The following is a 22,758-nucleotide window of genomic DNA, read 5'->3' on the forward strand; positions in this document are numbered from 1 at the left end:
CTTCCTGTTTTAGGGTTCTTTAATTTCTTAATTGTGATTGATTCCACTCAGGCGCGTATATTATATATGTACGCGCGATCTTTAGGCCTTTGAGGGGATGATAGGGTATGTCCACATGGATTTGCTAGGTCTCGCAACGGGTCAGCCCACCTTTGTTTTCTCCTGGACTAGTTTGGTTACCTTTGTTGCAAGGAAAACGCTGAAGATATTTGCACCATGATCCAGTTTATGCCGCTAGTACCCAACATCTACTACAATGTCTAAAACCACTCAAGGCCTCCCAAATATGACTGTTGCCTAGATTGGCAAAGTTCATCTTTGGAGTCATGTCAGCAGGGAAACAAGGTATTATGTTACTAAAGCTTTTATGCTGTGGGGTTTAGTCGGTGGGAAGAGTTTGGCTTTTTGTAAAACTCTATCTTGACCAAACTTGTTCCTAAAGTTTAGGAATCCTTAAGGACCAAGTTAGTTTCTCTATATAAGGATCAGAATTGTAGGTTTGTGTAAATCCAACTTAGAAGACTGGTAAATTTTTGTGTTTAGGGTTTTGGTCTCTTTATTGGTAGGATCGTGTGCGACCGTGAAGGTCAATATTGGTGTGATATAAAAACTTGTAGAGAGAGGATTTTGGTGTTCTAGTGGTTAGGATTTAGGGCTTTTCCCTAAACCAAGTTTCTAGTGTTTCCATGTTTCTCCTCTGTTAGTTGCAGCTGTGAAGACGGTGTAGAAGAGAAGACATGAGGCTGATTTGAGGAATGGTTAGGAATTGGTTTCTATGGTTTCCTCGATGGTGTTCTCGGTATGTCTTGTTAACTCTTTGGTTCTTGTCTTGGGTTGCGTAAAGAGCATGTAATGGTCTTTGATTTAATGGAAATTTTTCTGGTGGTGTTGGCCGTGGATGTAGCTTGTAAAGGTGAACCACATATATTTTGTGTTGTGTTTGTGTGCTTGTTTATCTTCTGTCTCTTTCTTATTATTTCTCCCATGTTTGGTTCAAATCACCAATTGCCTTGTTGATCTTGTGATTCCGCTGCGCTGGGGGAGCCAATTTTCCCAACACTGCAGTGGCCTCGTTTTTGGTTATCCTCAAGCAATGAGTGTGTTTGAACCATAGCCCATTCTGATTACATATCTATGAATGTTGTTAATATACTTCTTCTTTCTGGAGTTTCCCAACTTAATTGGAAGTTAATAGACACATGAAAAAATGAAGTTAAAAATCCCAATCCTAATTTGGCAGATCTTCTCATATAACGAGACATTCTGATGCAGGGCATACTACAATTCCAGAAGATTCCGCTTAGAGGTTTGGCTTCCATGGTTTCCTAGTTTCAGTCTTTCTTATTTTTAGGATTCTTTTAGATTTCCTTTTAGTTTTTTGTTTCCTAGTTTAGTTATTCTTCAAGCCTATATAAAGGCTAGATTAAGTCTTGTAAGAGCTATCTATTACTCAATCAAATTATTAAACACAAAACTTATCTTTCTCTTCTTGCTTGAATTCTCTTCTCTTCTTGCTTATAGCAATCTAGTATTGCTTTCTTTTACCTTGTTCCACATTAGTTGGTATCAACCGCTTAGTTTTAGGTTTTCATCCTATAACTTGATCATTTACATCGCTTCCGCAACACCTTTCAGTCCTTTTTTTAGTTCCTTTTCGTATACAAAAAGAAAAAAAAATGACTGCTCAACCAGTTACTCTAGCAGCAATCGAAGCTCTCATCAAATCTCATACCGAGATTTTGGCAAAAAACATTATTGAAGCTCTTGAGAAGTCCATGGAGGACAAATTAGGGTTAAGAGATACCAAGCTTGAAACCATGCAGAATCAACTTTTGAAGGTTGCAAAACATATAAATCTAGATTTGGATATGCCTGAGCTTGTAGACTTAGAAGGAAAAACTAAAGAAGATATACTTCAGTTTTTACAGAATGATGAAGTACCTGAAGATGTATTGCGTACTTTAAACATTAAGAAACCGTATGAAGGTTTCATAGGTCATTCAAAGAAGAAGATAGTTTCTCCTGCACTTGACAGTGATGATGAAGATGAACGTGAGAACGATCTAGAGAAGAATTGGATTGAAGAACGACGTTTAAAAACTGGTCACAACCCTTACAGTTCTTTACCAGAATATAAACTAAAAGCTGATATTCCTAACTTCTATGGAAATTTTCGTATTGAAGAACTAACTGATTGGTTCTTTGAGGTAGAAGCTTTTTTCGAATTCATGGAAGTCCCTGAAGATGCTAAGGTTAAACTTGTGACATACAAACTCAAAGGAGGAGCTGCAGCTTGGTGGGATAAGATGTGTGATGATCGTAGAAATGCTAACAAACCGAAAATACGTACTTGGAAACGTATGAAAACTTTGATCAGGGATAAGTTCTTACCTAGAGACTTTATGCAGAAACTTTTCATCAAATTACAAAACATTCAGCAGGGGGCACGAACTGTTGAAGAATATGTGTCAGATTTTTATAATTTGGTCGCACGAAATCAACTCAAAGAATCTGAAGAACAGTTAGTTGCAAGATTCATTGAGGGACTGAATATATTAATACAAAATGGTATGACTCATTCAGTTTTTACTATGGTCGAAGCTGTGCAGCAAGCTATTAAGATAGAAAATCGTCTTATTCGTTCTTCTAGGATTTATCCATCCAGACAAGGGCGTTATTAAAATACTTACAGGGGTACCAATTCATTTCAAACCTTTTCTCCAGATACTGTTTTGAATATTCCCAGACCTCCTTATGATGATATTAGCCATTCACATCGACAACCTAGCCATTCACTGTAGGATGGGTTAATGCCTCTAGCACACAGAAGATTACTCTTCAGTGTTATGTGTCATTCTCTTTTGAGGGTTATGAAGACACAGTTCTATGTGATGTCATTAATATGACGGAAACCCATCTTCTTCTTGGCAGACCTTGGCAATACGATCTTCACGCGGTTCACAATGGATTCGAGAATACTTACACTTTTGTTCATAATGGGAAAACCAAGGTTCTTAGTCCATCCAATTCCACTTCAAACTCTTGTGCGCAGACTGATGCTGCCGTAGCCACTGTTATTCGTTCTTTGCAACCACAACATTCTTTACATTCCCATGAAGATTCTAAGCCTATGATTGAGTTGCCTGCAAAGGTGAAGCCCTTATTATTTCAATATAATGTTTTATTTCCAGATGAACTACCAACTGCATTACCTCCTTTACGGAATATTCAACACTACATCGATTTTATTCCTGGAGCCTCTTTACCAAACCAAGCACACTATCGCTTAAGTCCTGCTGAGCATGAGATATTACAGGGACAGGTAAATGATTTGCTTACAAAGTGTTTGATACGACCTAGCAACAGTCCTTGTGCCAGTCCTGCCTTCTTGGTTAGTAAAAAAGACAATGGATGGAGGATGTGTATCGATTGCAAAGCATTAAATCGCATCACCATTCCTTATAGATTTTCCGATCCCTCGTATTGATGATATGATTGATTTACTGTCGGGCTCTATTATTTTTACTAAGTTGGATTTACGCAGTGGTTACCACCAAATACGCATTCGAGGTGGAGATGAGTGGAAAACAACATTCAAGACACGTGAAGGTTTATATGAATGGCTGGTCATGCCATTTGGGTTATCTAATGCACCTAGTACTTTTATGCGACTTATGAATCAGGTTCTCCAACCCTTTCTCAGTAAATTTGTTATTGTCTATTTTGATGACATACTAATTTTTAGTCGCAGTGAGCCAGAACACCTCCAACATCTTTCACAAGTGTTTTAAGTTCTTGCTGACAACTCTTTATATGTTAATTTGAAGAAGTGTACCTTCATGGCTTCTTCAGTAACATTTTTGGGATATGTGATTTCTACTGATGGTATTCATGTCGATCCTTCTAAAGTTCAAGCAATTGAAGATTGGCCAGTTCCTACTTCTATTCGTGATGTTCGTAGTTTTCATGGTTTGGCTTCTTTCTATCGAAGATTTGTGAAGAACTTTAGCTCTATTTCTGCACCTTTGACTGACTGTCTCAAGAAGTAGAAGTTTGAGTGGACGGAAGCAATGGATAAAAGCTTTATTCTTCTTAAAGAAAAGCTTTGTACGGCACCAATTCTTGCACTTCCGAATTTCAACAAGCCTTTTGAAATAGATTGTGATGCATCTGTTGTTGGTATTGGTGCAGTATTATCACAGGAGGGTCATCCAATTGCATATTACAGTGAGAAGAATTCAGATGCACAAAAGAAATGGTCTACATATGAATTAGAGTTATTGGCTCTTGTTCAATCTCTTAAGCAGTGGCATACTTATCTTATACATAGGGAATTTGTTGTCAACACTGACAACCATGCTTTGAAGTTTTTGAATACTTTTGCTTAAGTTAACAGAATGCATGATCGATGGCTTTCCACACTCAACAAATACACTTTCTCCGTAAGACATAAAAGTGGCAAATTGAATCAAGTTGTTGATGCCTTAAGTAGAAGAAGTCATCTATTAACTACAATTCGTAATGAGAGTTATGCATTTGACTATATCAAAGACATTTATCCAGAAGATGAAGATTTTGGCAAACTATGGGATCAATGCAGTTCTCAAACTCATGGGGTTGATGATTTTCTTATACAAGAAGGTTTTCTTTTTAAAGGGAATCGATTATGTATTCCTCAAGGGTCTTTACGTTTACATCTTATGCGAGAATTACATGGCAGTGGTCTTGGTGGTCATTTTGGGAGAGATAAAACCATTGCCCTGATTGAAGAAAGATATTTCTGGCCATCTTTGAAACGTGATGTACAAAAGTTAGTACAAAAATGCATGGTCTGTCAGAGAGCAAAGGGTACAATTCAAAATACCGGGTTGTATACTCCTTTACCAGTTCCTGATGCACCTTGGGTTGATATAAGTATGGATTTTATACTTGGTTTACCTCGTACTGCTAGAGGTAATGATTCTGTTATGGTCGTAGTTGATCGTTACTCTAAAATGGCTCACTTCGTGGCTTGTAAGAAATCAACTGACGCTTCTAATGTTGCTTCTTTGTTATTTAAAGAAGTAGTAAGATTGCATGGGGTTCCAAAGTCTATCACTTCTGACAGAGATACCAAATTTTTGAGTTATTTCTGGAAAAGTTTATGGATGCGCTTAGGCACAGTTCTACAATTCAGCACAACTTCACATCCGCAAACTGATGGACAGACTGAGGTTGTTAATAGATCACTTGGGAATTTGATTAGAGCTAAGTGCCTGGATAATAGTAAGCAGTGGGATGTGTTATTACCACATATGGAATTCGCTTTCAACACTTCTGTGAATCGTTCTACTGGGAAAACTCCATTTGAGATTGTGTACTCTAAAGTACCTAATCATACTCTTGATTTGGTAGCCTTACCCACCACACAGAGTACAAACACTGCAGCCGACTCTTTTGTAGACAAAGCAACTGAATTACATAATGAAGTAAAATCTAAACTGGAGAAGTCCAATTCTAAATATAAAGAGGATGCTGATAAACACAAGAGGTTTAAAACCTTCAAGGAAGGGGATCTCGTGATGATACATCTAAGAAAAGAGATATTTTCAGTGGGTACTTATAACAAAACCAAGATGAAGAAATATGGTCCTTTCAAGGTTTTAAAGAAGATCAATGATAATGCTTATGTTATTGATCTACCAAATGATTGGAATATCTCCAACACATTTAATGTTCAAGAGATTTTTACGTTTCATGGTGACAATGAACTTCTGGTTTGTTTGGACAACTCGAGGACGAGCTTTACTCTAGAAGGGGGGACTGATGCAGGGCATACTACAATTCCAGAAGATTCCGCTTAGAGGTCTGGCTTCCATGGTTTCCTAGTTTCAGTCTTTCTTATTTTTAGGATTCTTTTAGATTTCCTTTTAGTTTTCTGTTTCCTAGTTTAGTTATTCTTCAAGCCTATATAAAGGCTAGATTAAGTCTTGTAAGAGCTATCTATTACTCAATCAAATTATTAAACACAAAACTTATCTTTCTCTTATTGCTTGAATTCTCTTCTCTTCTTGCTTATAGCAATCTAGTATTGCTTTCTTTTACCTTGTTCCACATTACATTCAATGGTTCAAAGGTAAAGTCCATAGACATCATCCGAGAAAGCACAACCACATACATTAATATAAGTAAAATTCAGCCTTTCAATATCAAATAAGTATAATACAATGCTTAAAATTTAAATAGCAAAAATCTTATCTTCATCAAGAACCTCATCTTCCGAATATATATCTTCCCTCGTACTGGCACATTATCTCCGAAGTAAGTACCCGAGTGAAGTGAAACTAAACTCTTCTCATAAGTTTGGAATAATGATTGTGTGATTGAAGGCCCGTACCCTTTGGACTTCGAAACTTTAGCCTTTTTGAACTTCAAAACTTTAGAACTATGATTCTTAGGATTGTATAAAACTAAAACCTCTGGAAAACCGATGTTAACTTCTAACAGAAACTCTTCAGTTTTCAAACATTCTATCCTTGTCAAGTACTCTATCCTTGTTAGTGTTTTAGGTAAGAGTTATTTTGTAAAAGGGTCGGATGTTTAGGGTCTAATTAGGGTCTGGGTCGTAGAAGTTGCAGTTGATGCCTTAGGGTCGTAGACTAACTTTGACCATCTGATTTTTTACCTAATAGTCCTTATAAAATAATGAAATGACATATGTCCCAGCACAGTTAAATACTTAAACGGGTATAACCAACGAGGAGCGTACTAGAACTCTGAATCTATCTTCTCGGATCTCTTTAATTAACCAATACCTCTTGTTTTTTTCTTTCAACGTGAATCTAACAATTCACTTCTTAATTAGTTCCTTCTCTTTTAATTCAGAAATTTCACTCACCAACCGGCAACCACAATCAAATCTAGAAGAACTGGAAAAAGAAGGTGATACATTAGGATACAAGCTAACTGGGTTGTTACAAAACTGTAGTCTAAATGCAATAGCTAGCTGTAAATTAACTTTGGGTTTTGTTTGTCGATAATCATTGTGAAGTTAGGGTTTCTTTCACTGAAATTGATCAAAGCAGCAGCAGATGGGTGTGAGATGGTGGTGGTAAGTAAGAACTAGAAAATAACAGGGTGTTAGTCCTCAAGGGAGTTAGGGGAGTTGGGTGTAGTTTGGTTTTTTCCTGTTAGTCGTGGGGGAGTTCAAAGGAGTCTCTCGAAATCTCTGTTAGTCGTGGGAGAATTTAGAAGAGTCTCCCAAACTCCCTAGAAAACCCTGTTAGTCGTGGGGGAGTTTGAAAGAAACTCTCAAACTCCCTGTTAGTCGTTAAAATTAGAATGCTAGGGAGTTGGTGTTTTGGGGGGAGTTCTGGGTAGTTCTAGAAAGTTTATAGTGTATTTTTTCCTCACTCCAAATCTCTCAAAAAAGTAGAGATTTCTGGAGAGTCTCTCAAACTCCCCACACTCAAAACACCAAACTCTCTCAAACTCCCCACACTCTCTTACACTCCCTCAAAATCTCCAAGATTCAAAATACATTAAACTCCCCCAAACTCACTCGTGGAATAACCACCTGTAAGACTTTCTAGGATACTAATCGGAAGAAGTTACAAGAAAATGGAAAGATAAAAGTTCCCGGCAGAGTTTGAGATCAAGTAAAAAATGAGGCAACTGAAAACTGATTAGCATCGGTAATGGGTGAAGATGAAATAGGGGAAGAGAGTTAAGTTTTGACGATATTCAAACAGTAAGCATCAATTGCATCTTCTGCGACCCAGACCCTAATTACACCTTAAACATCCGACCCTTTTACAAAATATCTCTTCAGGTAACTTCAGTTTTTAAATAAAGTAAGTCTTAGCCCATGAATCTTTATTGCCGTAACCTTTCATTACCAAAACTTCAAAACCTTCAAAACCCATAGAGTGACTCAAAAGCAAGCATAGACACCCGTCCAACACACTGATGCTTATATATGCATTGTTACAGAAATTGGCATCCGGTTCTGGGATTTGTATGGTAATCTCGTCTGTCATATCTAATGCAAAGAGTTTGCATGGAGAAGTGGCAAACCAATGAAGAGCCCCATTACAAAACACTCCATACTTTTGTGATCTGTAACGGCAAAACTTATAAGGGATAGGTTGAATTTGTTTCCACTCATTCGATCTAAGCGAATAAATCATACCTTGATAGTTTGTACTATTAAGTACGAGCTTGTAATCATCACTCTTTGAGTCATAACCAAACCTATAAAGTTTTGTAGAGGAGTCATGATAAAATTCAGATGGTTGGCTTAGTAGCAATTTGTATTCATCCGTAAAAGGGTTCCATAAACAACAAAAATTGTTTGGAGGATTTATGCAAATTATTCCATTACATGAACCCACAAAGGAATTTTTAGCGTCAGCAGCGCTGTGCTAGCGAGTGATGGTTCTAACTTGTTAGTTCGCACTGCAATACCATCAAGTAATGGTGATGTTAACGAATTGTTACCCAAAGTATATACTTGATTACAACCTGTGAGGACGAGCTGTTTGGGTTTATTAAACCGGATGCTCCAAGATTTGCATACGCTCCTGAATTTGAATCGATATCCCAGCGGTATCTTTGAAATAATCTCAAAGATGATTTCTTCTGGGAGATGCGGCAGCAATATTGTTCGTTCCAATCTTTTCTTGATTTTATTCCCTTTCATCTTCTTCTTCATCATCTTCTTGTTTTAGGGTTTTAGAAAGAAGAATCCGATTACAGTTTATAGTATATATAAGAAATTTGAGGGATTGGTAGGATACGTCGACATGGACTAGTTTAAAGACTTTCTTGTTTTAACACTGTCTTTATTGCTAGTTCTCCCACCGGGTCCGAATCCCCTCAGGCTCTCTTCTAAGCCCACTACCTTTTTTTTTCTTCTGGTGGACTAGTTTGGTTATTGCAAAGGAGTAAACCCTAAAACTTGTGCCTATTATTCCATCGTAATTTCTCTTCTCAAAAAGTACTTTAGAGACTTCTGGCACTTGTAAGTAAAAAGATACGGTTTATGCTCTCCCTACTTCCTTCCACTAGACAGTTCAGGATGCTCGTACCAAGGCAGACAAATTGATTCAAAAGAAAGAAAAAGAACTGAAGCCGGCTAAAGGAACCAAGAATCTGGTTTACGCGATGCATGCATCTAAAGCTCAAACCATGCTGCTTTCAAGAAGTTACAAAAGTAGAACAAGAGATTAACAAGATAATTGTGTAGCTGAAATCATGTCAGTATGTATGGGCATAACCAACACAATGTAGGGTTCCTCCCAATCTGTAAGAACCGGAGAAATAGAGGGACAAGGGAAAAGCTATATTTGATTGTCAAGAAATTTTGACAAAGCAAAGGTAAAAACACTAGTGAAAAAAAGAGGCGAAACCTAAAACAAGCACCTAATCTCACTGGAGCAAATAACAAACATCTAAATTATCAGGACATGCCCAATTTGGACAGAGAACTGATTGGAACAAAACTGGGAATGCTTTAATCATGGGCATTCGCCTTCATATGTGCCTTTCACGTTAATGTATTAATGAGACATGCCAAAAGGAACAATGTCGTTGACTCGGCTTTTTGTGCATAAAAGAAAATTTTGAGGTTTGGAGCTCGGCCACCTCGAGTTGATGCAGTATATGGAATGTGCTTCCATCTGTCAGAGGAGCATTTGAGGAGATGTCAGTACTGCACTGCAGTTCCTCAAGGGTTCATAGATAGTGCTCCTGCAAATAAAAAGTATTTACTGAACATTATTCTTCAAACAAGAAGTAACAAATTGGTAGTTAACAACTTTTATGTTGCAACTTCCCGCATTCTAAAACCCTTTTACAGGATACAAATTAACTCCTTTCTTCATTATACATGGTGGATATTCTCAAAACTACATGGCCTATATAAGGAAAAAGGAGAAACCTTTGGTACACCACAGACATCACAAGATAAATCTTAGTTTAAACTGATCCCCTTCCTTCTTAACTCTATCAGCTCCAACTTAAATAGCAAAAATACAATATGTAGACCAATGCTTAAAAAGTTATATAGCAAAAACCTAATCTTCATCAAGAATCTCATCTTCCGAATATATATCTTCCGGTACTGGAACATTATCTCCGAAGTAAGTACCCGAGTGAAGTGAAACTAAACTCTTCTCATAAGTTTGGAACAGTGATTTTGTGATTGAAGGCCCATACCAATCATTCTTAGGATTCTTTTCGAACTTCAACACTTTAGAACTATGATTCTTAGGATTGTATAAAACTAAAGCCTCTGGAAAACCGATGTTAACTATTAATAGAGAAGCTCTCCAGTTTTCAAACATTCTATCCTTGTCAGTTTTTTAGGTAATTTCAGTTTTGAAATGAAGTAAACCTTAGTCCATGAATCCTTATTGCCGTAATCCTTCATTACCCATACTTCAAAACCAATAGAGTTACTCAAAAGCAAGCATAGACACCCTCCCAACACACTGATGCGTCTATATGCATTCTTACTCGCATCTGGTTTTGGGATTTCTATGGTAAGTTCATACATGGGAACAGATAATGACGGAACTATACTGCAATCATGCTTCTCTTCCAACGTTAATCCATTACTTGTGCACTCTCTCAGTTGGTGCACGAAGTGACGACGCCATTTAAATTCAACATACTTGGAAGCAAGTAAAAGAACTTTGTCGTGGTTATATTCGGGATATATTTTTATACAATGAGGGATGTTGGAGGCACCGATGAGCTTCTGGTTGCTATGAGTTCAAAGATCTGGAATAATGAAGTCGCTTCCAACATGATAAATTTCTCCGTGTTTAAATTCAAAAATATTATAATATATATACAAACTCTTATGTTCCCTTCGTTACGGTATTTCCGAACAAGTTCCTGGATGACAAGCCTAAAGGTTATTTTATTGATGATATTAATTGTAGTGACAATATCGAGATTGATGCTAGTAACGATATCGATGAATTGTTTTGTTCCGAAGCAAATATATCCACGGGGTCGGGGTTCGTCCTATTCAGATATTCACACGACCAAGAAGTACTGGATTATCTTGCCCTGATAGGGGAAGGAAGGTTATCTAATGAATTATGAGTTCAATGGATCATGTTTAGTAAAAAGACGGATATTTCTTGCTCATTAAAAAAAAACCATTTGATATCACCCTTCAATTCGAATTAGCAAAAGCAAGGTCTCCTTGCATAATATGGATTTCAAACATTCATGATTTGTATGTGAATGAGTCGAATTAGTTGTCCCTCGGTCTATTAGTAAAGTATATCTTCAGGAATTGTGAAAGTTGCTCCACTAGAATATTATATATATAAATATATATATGTATATATATCATTGTACCTATATATATATATGTTAATATTTTGAGTAACTTTGATAAAACAATTTTTTATCGGGATTCTTAAACATGAAAACAAAGAAAAAAGAACACACTCTAACTTAACAATCAGATAACAAAATAGATTCAAATAAAATAATATGGTATAAAGCCAAACTTAATTAAAAGAAAAAGAAAACAAATTAAAAATCGAAATGTAGAAGCCTACGAATAATAGTGGTTATAGACCACCTAAATATAATTTATTAAACCATCATCCATCTTACATGTATCAAATTTTTAAAATGTGAAACCTCTTTTAAAACCTACGTTATCATTGACATTTATCATTATAACCTGGACCTCCGTAGTAAAAACCGTATCCATTTGTATCACGGTGGCTGTTGTCAATTGCCAAGTTGTAGCAGTCTGGATTTGTAATTCTTTTACCCACATTTTCAGGATCCTTGCTCACGTTGTGTTCATTAATTACTTGGACCCAATTAAAATAACTCGATGTTTTCAATCTTCCTTCTGAAGGAAAATGACCGCTACCCATTTGTGTCGAAGTATGTCGTCCTTTACTTTTGTCATTCGTGATTTCTCCGCAAAAATGTATTTTTGTTGATATCGTAGATAATTTTGTGAAGAGGGAACTTGGATAATATCCGACCGGATTACCTTGTACTTGGACCCACCATTGTCCACCAATTTAGTCCTGCCAAATTATTCAACATTATATATAGATCAAAGTTGGCAATAAGTATAAAATTTAATCACTTGTATCTTCTTACCTTGTGAATGCTGAAGGTTGCATCTTTCTGGACGCCATTAAAAGCGGATACCTCAGTGAAACTACCACCAAGGCAGAAATCTGATGCAGTCTACACAAAACCATCACATAGGAGGTCGTAGCAACCCGACTTGTCGTATCCGTCATTCTAAAAGAAAAAAAGTCAATTGGTTTGATATTTTAAGAAAAAAATATCAAACAATAATATATGACCTTGCAAATGTCCTTGTCACTAGGACATTCCGTTTAACGAAAAGGGTAATAATACTTACCGTCTAGTATATAAAGAATCTAGGTTGGTCGTCCTCATACATGTGTCGGTTCACCTAATCAAGAACAAAGATAAAATTCAATGGTGCCTAATAAGAGATAAATTTGGTTGTATATAATTTATGGCGTATAACTTACTATCCATCCGGCTTCAATAATATTTTTTACATCATCATCACCGGCTGTAACCCAGATTTGGGATACACTTATTTCATCTGGTGTTTTCATAACCGTTTCCAAATATTTATTTTTGCTTGCGCTCCAAGAAAATTTCCAATCACCTCGATTACCGCGTACTGTACAATGTATTTGTGCACATACAAAAAAACGTTTCGATTATTATTTGTACAAAGAGCAAAGTAAAGTAAACTAATAATAACAATATATGGTATGTGATTATGTATACCTCATGGCCGTTTCCAATGCCGTTTGATCGTGATGCATTATGATTTGGATGATAATGTTTACGCAGAAATTTTGGATTGTAATTTTTTCCTTTTCTCCGTATATGGATAGTTCCTTCCGGACATGATCCATATTTCTGCCAAGTTTGTGTAAGGTTAAGCGTACAGAAATCATTTGATTTCGTTTCTGTCGGGTACGAATTTGGTTTTAGCTGTTTCATAACAATAAAAATAGAATAATTTTGTAAGAGTATAAAATAAAAGCATGTATAGATATTATCGTGAAAAGTATATGTATATATATTGAACCTGTATTTTGTGATTATGAAGCAAAGGATGATTAAGACTAGGTTGTCTGTAAATATCATAACAATTGATGATCTCGTTATTTTCCATCTGCAAAATAAAAATAAATACATCCATAAACATAAGATAATCTATATACACATTAATGCATGTAAAAATAGTACTTCACCTTAATAGTTTTTATTATTGCATTGTTCACCACATCTAGGGTCGTTCTTCCTTCAACCAATTCTTCATTAATGATTATCATTAATATGAATATCCAGCATGTTAAGCCAATAAAGTTTGACATCGTCAAAGAAATGAGTAGTTTTTTTTTTGTTTTTTGAAGCAGGGTAATGAAAAGATTGATGAAAAGATTATATAGACTTCCGGCCATTAGTATTATAATATTTGCAATTAATACTACAATATTTGAAAGAAATATTAATATTATAATATCTGCAACGAATAAAATTATTTGCAACTAATACTAAAATATTTGCAATGGATAAAAATATTTACAATTAATATTATAATAATTTTTAGTTAAATTTTGATCAAATACTATAACGCTGTAATATTTGTAATTAAATTTAAAATCTTTACCTTAAATCCATTTATAAATACTAGTATAATATTTACACTTCAATTTCAATTCTATTTGAAAGATCTTTTCACCTTAAATCCAATTCCAGAATTTAAATATATTATCGTTAATTATGACATTTTTCTTGTAAATAGAGAATATAGAGAACGAGACACAAAATAGAGGGGAAGAAGAGAGAGAGAAATTCCATTCATGTGTGTTTTCAAAGGTTTGAGACTCTATTTATAGAGTTTACATACTTGGTGCCCAAGTAATGGGGTCCCACTAAAGTGGGCATCTACCAAATAAACTTCTGTTTATAACACTTCCCCTAGATGACCACTGTATCTAAGATAATTGCCTCATTAAAACCTTATCAGGAAAATCCGAAGTGACAAAACCTGACTGAAGGGAAAAAAATACAATTATGAGAAAACTTAGAACGGAGTTGGACATGCATATGTTGTCTCGTTAAAACCTTGACAAGAAAAACCCGGTGGGACAAAACCTTGACGAAGGAAAAAGAGTACAACGTGATAGTCCAGTAAAATACCTTTTATTATGATGCTCCCCCTGATAAGTACTTCATTTAAGTCTTGGCTTGCAAATCTTCGAGTCGACGCTTCCCCACTTTCGATGAACGAATTTCTTGAATGCTAGAGATAGTAATGCTTTCGTGAGAAATCTGCCAGTTGATGAAGTCTTCTTTTGTGTTAGTCTTCTGAAAGTAGTGTTCTTGAGTCTTCATGCTTCTTTCAAATACATTAAGTACTTGTGCCTTGGATTGCTGATTTCTTAGAGATAATTTGCATAGATAGTTGATGTAGTTTCTTCAACAAAGTTCCAAGATATGAATACCTTACCATACGTGAACAAAAATCGTATTTGTGAAAAGGAATCCAAATTCTTAGGATATGATTAAGTTGATTTGATTTAATCAAATGTGGGCATCCACTAAACAACCAAAATTTATACAAATCCTCCTTGGATGACCATCATGTTGAATTAATTTACCTCACTAAAACCTTGCCAGTAAAAACCCAGGGAAAAAATATATGGACGAAGGAAAAAGAGCACAAATATCAACATTTAAACTTCAAAAAGATGTTTCCTCGTTAAAACCTTGTCAGAAAAACCACATGGGAGAAAACCTGAAACGAAGGGAAAAGAGTACAAATTTTGAATTAAATATGGATGCTAACTCAACTGTACGAGTATTATTAAAAGCACCAAAATCATAACTATAGTCTATATTATAGACAAGTTTAAGCAAGCATAATATTTTACTGCAGATTTAAGAAAAATTAATATTTATGCTTCTAAAGCATGGACTTTTTGTGTTTTTAAGGACTCCTCAAGAGACCTATAACGTTGAAATCATCAACTAATTAATCCGGATTTTTGGTTTTGTACCAAATTTCTAAAAAACACATAGAGGATTGTTCAACCTGACATAATCTAGTCAGATGGCTGCCTGAATATGTCCCCAACCACATTTCTTGTGTAAATGCAATACGAGTCCTTCAAGGACTACCACGCTAAAAGCATAATACATGAAGAACAAAAATTTATTGAATCAATCCTTGGGTCTGAGAAAAAATAGACCCTCAAATCGTTTTACAACGAGTATATTTCTCATATAACACATTACGACTACACCAACTTGTAAGTAATAGGCTTGTAATCTTAAGGTGTCAAGTCTTGGATACAAAATCGGCGTTAATTGAGAAAATAATCCAACTTATTGGATTGTATGCTAACCAATCACGTATGTCGATATTCCTCTCCAGAGGGGTTCACAACCACCTTTTTTATTATTTCAGTAGCTACACCAAATGAATATTCGACAACATTTAATGAACTACGATCCACACAATTCTCAAACACAATTCATAGAATTACTGGTACCAGTGCCTACAGGAATTATAATCTCTCGATCTTTAGGTGAGGAGATATGAACTGAGAATGTGGATCTTTTTGATAGACCCTATCGGAGCACTATCTGTAGCCTATATAAAAATGCTACATGATTACTAGATGTGATTGGATTTGCCTTTTCAAACAGCATAATTAAGCTTATGGGAAAGCTAATTGAGATATATTCATGCCTATTTAATGGCAGTCTTTTTCGATTTGATCATGATGTGAGAGAAATGATATAACCTTTTAAGTTAATTAATGTCAACTTCTAATAACTTAGAGTCTCCCCCTGATTCTGGCGGAAATTGTTATCTCATATACAAAAATAAATTTCATAAAATATTATCCGATTAAATCAAGGACATATACTCATAATATATTCTGAATTTTAAGAATAATACCAGTTGGACTGTAGATAATGACTTCAAAAGCCATACAAAAATTGTCCTTAAAAATTGTAGTCTACTTGACATACAAATGTAACATCAACCATGGATTTTAATGGTTACAACCAAAACCATTAAAAAAATGCTAATAAATCTCCAAAAAATGAAAGATATTGTGACCTTTACGGACAACAAGATAATGATTCAGAGTGAGATTTTGGACACTTCTTTTTCAAAAGAAATTAACTTCAAGATCAATTTAGTCACTACAAGGACTAATAATATAAGCTAACAAGCCGGGTGCGCACCCTTTGATATTTAGTGTCCAATTCTATTCTAATTCCAATTGTAATAATCCATAAATTTGGAGATAATTACCACGAGAAAAATTAAGATGGAAAAAACATCCAACAAGAATGTAACAATTCCTCGTTTTATTGGTTTTTGGTTGACAGAGATTTCTCTGGAGGAATAGAAATCAGAAACCAAAAATCGGCTAAAAATACTAAGAATACCAATTTATATCTCATTATAGAGAATTTTTGAAAAAAAATTAATACCGAACGATATACCAAAATCGTATCAATGACTGGAAAAAAAGAAATGTCATTTGCTATGGAAAATCCATAGCGTGGTAAAAGAATGGTTTTTGTAAAGAATAGAAACCAATTACCAATCACATGATCATTGTCCAATAGAAAAAGATACCAAATGAACTGGCTGGATGTTTTTCAACCATGCAAGTGATTGGTTACCATGAAGATATTTAGATTACTATAACACCAAATTTTGGTGATCACGATTTCATTAAATAAATAAAAACTGTATCTCTAATTGAGAGGACTAGAGATGAGAGAAAATCAAACTTATTTACAAAGTAATCACGTATACAGCAATACAATAACAGAGAGGACTAGAGATGAGAGAAAATCAAACTTATTTACAAAGTAATCACGTATACAGCGATACAATAACACAAGATCATCATACTTTATTATTAAAAATAAATAATAAACCCTAACCGTGGTATTCGTCCAGCCAACATCAATCCCATAAGTTGGTATAGCACTCGATGGATCATATCGTCACCGCGTGTAGATTTGTTTAGGTTCATGCACAAAACACCGAATAAGTCAACAACAACAACAAAAAAAATTAATAAAATAATATGGAAATCGATGGGAAGCTTTAATTAGAGTACACCCATGAAGCCCATCGTTGTTACTGTAGCTTGGGGATCTAGTAAGATCACTTCTGTACTTATTCCGTGTTGGACCTATAACACGGCCAACAAAATTTTAGTTAGAATCCTTTTATAATGAATATAAAAAGAAACGAAAAACTTAAAGATTAAATATAGATGTAGATCTCTGTGCTGTCAGGTGGTAGAACAACGTGCATGATAACGTCTTGTAAACAGAGAATATAGAAAACGAGACACAAAATAGAGGGGAAGAAGAGAGAAAGAAATTCCACTCATGTGTGTGTTTATAAAGGTTTGTGATTCTATTTATAGAGTTTACGTACTTGGTGCCCAAGTAATGGAGTCTCACTAAAATGGGCATCTACCAAATAAACTTCCGTTTATAACAATTTTTTCTTGAAAAATTATCCAAATGTCCTAAACTATGGGTGTAAATAATACCAAAAAATACTCGACCTGCATGTACCCGTCTGAGCTTGCATGTACCCGAATGAGCTCAAAGCCTGTTGCAATCCGTCACGGGACGCCTAGTCTGGCCTGGTTAGTTTAAATGGGCGAGCTAGGGTTTTCCCTAAAATTTAATAGCATGGCCTGGTACCTGCCCAAATAGTCCGGCCTGGTATCCTTTTAAAGATTTTAAAGTTTTTTGTTCTAATGTTAGAGCAGATTGTTGTGTATTTTGGTTATATTTTGGATTAAAATTCTTACTTTTATTTCTATTTCATATTTAGAAGATTAATTATTTAAAATTATTTTAACTTATAGTTCCTTCAATCTTCAAATTATAAATTGAAGTTCGGTTATTAAGGAATTTTGAAAATCAAAATGACCCGAAGCATGTTTGGCCTGCTTGGCTTGGCGTGGCCTACTTATAGAAGGGGCTTTAGGCAAGTTTTGGGCCTGAAAATAAGTATTTTTGCCTGGTCTGTCCGGCCTGACGAGCTTTTTGGGTAGCCAATTATGAGGCATGTCTGGCATGGCTTGCAGTAGTACACGGGTCGGGTTACCTGGCCTAGCCCAATTTACACCCACATCCCAAGATTCGTATAAAAGTGGCCTTCCCTTTGGGACACCACAAGTAGAGGTTCCACAAAGACCTGGTGTAAGCCGTACCTGTCGTACAATCCTAGACCGACAACATGTTTGTCCTGGGCAATGATCGGGGTTTATATCTTGGATTTCTAGTATAAACCATACCATCGTACCATCTCAAAAGAAAATATAAAACTGAATTATTGGGTAGACCGTTGACTCACAGCCCAGGTGTAATGTTTCACCTGGGCAATCCCATTAACAAGTGTCGGATGGATCGTGTATGCCATTTTCCAGTCTACAAATTTTTTAATTTTTTTCATCGGTCAAATGGAGAATTCATTGAATATAAAGTATTAAAGGGGTACCTTAACCCAATAAAAAAACAACCGGAAAAGAAATGGAAACCGACATGGGAAAGAGTAGACTCATATTCTTGAAGCTCCATGCACTTTCAAATAGGATAATAAAAATATGAATCCCATAAACAAATTACCACGGCCCATATTAATGATGAAGTTGATGCATCTTGAGCTGCAAAAAGAAAATCAAACAGATGCCCACCGATTTCGATATTGCTCGAATGTGGTGGCATTTTATTTGCATCAGACCCAGTTTCTTGCATTTCTTTCAGAATCTCTTGCATCCAAAAATCAATCAAGCAAACTGGCCCTTGCCCCGACACCAATCTCATCTTACTCAGCTTCACACAATCACCAAGCGCCTCGATCAACCGAGAAACTGCGAATCGAGCTTTGTGGAATGCAAACCCCGGCAAGTCAATTGGCAGTTTCATTAATCCCCCATTAAACAGATTATAATCTTTGTCGAACTCCTGAGGAGACTTCTCACTCAAATATGGAACGAGGAATACCTTCTGCGACGGGTCGAGATTCATGTAGCGGCATAGATACCTCAAAGGCAGTGGTTTGCCAGATTTTTTTTTCTATCTTAAAAAGGAAAAAATTTATAAAGGAGAACCTGGTTTCACAAATGTAGTGACATCAAGGTAAAACAAAGGTTACAAGGATTAATGCATCATTTTATTTCAATTAAACATCAAACAAAGTAAATAAATCAAAACTAGGGAACAAATTAGTCTTCATTAAACATCAGACATTTGATATTCGCTAGCGGTTGGTTCAAGTCCTTAGTAACATGATTATGAACTCTCTCATTTCTTTCATTCCAAACACTCCACCAGATTGCGAAAGAAAAAATACTCCAAATCTTCTTTTTCCAGCTATTATCACCCCATTCCCATAAATTTGATTTGACATTTTTAGCTAACACCCAATTAATCCCAAAACTATCAAGAAAGTAAGACCAAATAGAAAAAACTAACTTGCAATGTAGAAATATATGGTCATTTTTCTCTAAAAAATCACAACATAACACACATTTTGGATCTTGAATCATACCATCGTTATAAAGAACATCAAGAGTTATGACGCCATTAAAACACATAGTCCAAACCAAAAGACAAAATTGAACATAAAGAAAATTATGCTGGATTCCAATTATGTTCCCATTTCTCATACATAATATTACTAAAAAAGTAAAAACCTAGGTTGAGCAAATATAATCTAACATGGGAATCATAACAAAAATCAACACTTTCATTCCCATTGTTTTCTGTGGTGTTCTTGTAATGTGATGAAAATGTGTGTGTGAACAAGTGCTGTGCAGAAAGCCAACTTAGCTAGCATAAGAAAATGTAGTCATTTTTGTTCATGTGTACAACTTCTGAATACAAAGTATGTTTCTCTACATATTATTATGTGTCTCTTTTAGAGTAAAAGAATTGTATGGACATAACTAGTCCACGTGTCATCTTATCTCTAAGGTCTTATATTGACAATGTTATAGAGAGAGAAATGATTATTGAGAGAGATTAATCAAGAAAACAGAGTGAGCAAAAACTATTATCTTCTCCATTATCAAATCAAAATCATCTTAATCTTATAATCATCTCAACCAAAAATTTAACAATTGGTATCAGAGCATCGATCAATTGAATCTGAACTTGGAGTTGTGGAGAATGTTGAGTAATGTGATGAAAATGTGTCTGTGAAAAAGTGTTGTCCAGAAAGCCAACTTAGCTAGCATAAGAAAATGTAGTCAGTTTTGTTCATGTGAACAACTTCTGTTTACAAAGTATGTTTTCTCTACATATTAGTATGTGTTTCTTTTAGAGTAAAAGAATTGTATGGATATAACTAGTCCACGTGTCATCTTATCTCTAAGGTCTTATATTGACCATGTTATAGAGAGAAAAATTATTATCGAGAGAGATTAATCAAGAAAAGAAAAGAGAGTGAGAAGAAACTATTAGCTTCTCCATTATCAAATCAAAATAATCTTAATCTTGAAATCATCTCAACCAAAAAATCAACAACTATTCGCGTACCTAGTATGCGAACGAGTTTACCTGAGTTGGATACGGAACAACTGTTCGCGTACCTAGTTTGCGAACGGTCAGTCAAGGCCAACATCCAGAACTGTGTTCACGTACCTGGTATGCAAACTCAGTGGTTAAGTTCTAAAATCGGTCACGTATGTTCAGCATACCAAAGAACTAAACATTTATGATATAAGGAACGCATTCTTGAATAATATACTTTGTACAATCACGAATCAAACCGATTTCGATTAAATTGTTTCATAAATATTCCTATGAACTGATGAAAAATTGATCAAGTTGAAAAACAAATAAATCATTTGATTATGATTCATGATTGCTTGATCTTCATATTCGATCAAAATATGTTATATGAATATGGCTAAGTGAGGAGTGTTCATGTTCATGTGGCTAACTTCTGTTAACTATTGTTGAGCCAACATAGTATACACATTTGGGTACGGTATACCCATATCTAAATATAGGTATATTTTATTTGCGTGTAACAAGCTAAAACCATCAGACAGTGGAGATTGATTGCTTTATTTATAAGCAGTTAGTGCAAATCCTTATTTCATATTTAGATGGATTTGTATTCTTGGAATCGGTTATACCGCACTTCCAAACAAGTTTAAAATTGGTTCTCTTGTATTCCAAAGATACTATGTGATTCATCAAATACCAAATCACATACATAGGTTCAATCGGTTCTACCAATCGCTAGGATTGGATATACCTAAGTACGGAAACACTTGTGACCGGTCACACAAGTTACTAGGATCGATCATCAACTATACATGGTATCGCTTGTGATCGGTCACACCGGTTTCCAGGACCGGTTACACCAGTTACCAGGACCGGTTACCAATTACAAGGATCGGCCATATAACACTCGTGATCGGTCACACCAATTAATAGAATCGGGCATACCAATTACAATGATCGAGCATACCATCACATGGTTATTACTTATGATCGGTTACACTAATTAATAAAAACTAGTCATAACAAATCATAAGTCAAGCATTGTGATTAGTCATACCAAGATACATAACATAAGTTAAGATCGGTTATACCATCTCACACATGTTGGACATCCAAAGATATGAAATGAATAACCGTACCAATAAGCCTAATGATTTCTCTTTCGATTTACGAAACAAGTTCATGAATGTACTTGAAAAAGCGGGGGTCTAACAACACCACCCAATATTTCTCTTAGCAATCTGTGTGGACAAACTCGAATATACTTTTAAGAGAATCAATAAGACTCAATCAATTAAAAGTACATCAACGAGGTTATATCTCTCTCTCTTGATTTAATTTCCTCAAACTGACACTGCAAGTACTAATCAAATACAAGGAATAACTTGGATGGTACCAAAAACCAATATCCAAGGATCAATAAATGACAATCAACAACCAAAGGTTGGATTACTCTAATTGATGATCTAACGCACAACCTGTATTATTTCAATTATAAATATAAAACAATATAATGCGGAAACTGAAATAACACAGATACCAGAAATTTTGTTAACGAGGAAACCGCAAATGAAGAAAAATCCCGGGACCTAGTCCAGATTGGACACACACTGTATTAAGCCGCTATAGACACTAGCCTACTCCAAGCTAACTTCGGACTGGACGGTAGTTGAACCCCAATCAGTCTCCCACTGATCCAAGGTACAGTTGTACTACCTACGCCTCTGATCCCAGCAGGATACTGCGCACTTGATCCCTTAGATGATCTCACCCACAACTAAGAGTTACGACCCAAAATCGCAGGCTTTGACAATAAACAAATCTGTCTCACACAGACAAGTCTATCAAAGGATCAATCTGTCTCCCACAGAAAAACCCTAAAGTTTTTGTTCCGTCTTTTGATAATAATCAAGGTGAACAGGAACCAATTGAAAATCCTGTCTTATATTCCCGAAGAATAGCCTAGATAAATCAATCACCTCACAACAATCTTAATCGTATGGTAGCGAAACAAGATGTTGCGGAATCACAAACAATAAGACGAAGATGTTTGTAACTACTTTTTATATCTAGCCTATCGGAGATATTAATCTCAAGCCAATCAATCTGATTGTACTCGTACGATAGAAGATGCAAGATCAAATCACGCAACTACGA

At 35.4% G+C, this 22,758-nt stretch overlaps 1 protein-coding gene across 1 annotated transcript; it reads right to left on the reverse strand.

Moving 5' to 3' along the window:
- Positions 1 to 10,294: 10,294 nt before the first annotated feature.
- Positions 10,295 to 19,113, reverse strand: LOC113351226 (cytochrome P450 710A1-like). The gene is made up of 3 exons (XM_026595250.1): positions 18,712 to 19,113; positions 12,127 to 12,216; positions 10,295 to 10,654 (listed from the first exon to the last, which is right to left on the reverse strand). The coding sequence occupies exons 1-3, from the start codon at positions 19,111 to 19,113 to the stop codon at positions 10,295 to 10,297; spliced, it is 852 nt and encodes a 283-aa protein (XP_026451035.1).
- Positions 19,114 to 22,758: the final 3,645 nt, after the last annotated feature.

Source organism: Papaver somniferum, chromosome 2 (genome assembly GCF_003573695.1).
Source record: "Papaver somniferum cultivar HN1 chromosome 2, ASM357369v1, whole genome shotgun sequence".
In the NCBI taxonomy this organism is placed as follows: Eukaryota; Viridiplantae; Streptophyta; class Magnoliopsida; order Ranunculales; family Papaveraceae; genus Papaver; species Papaver somniferum.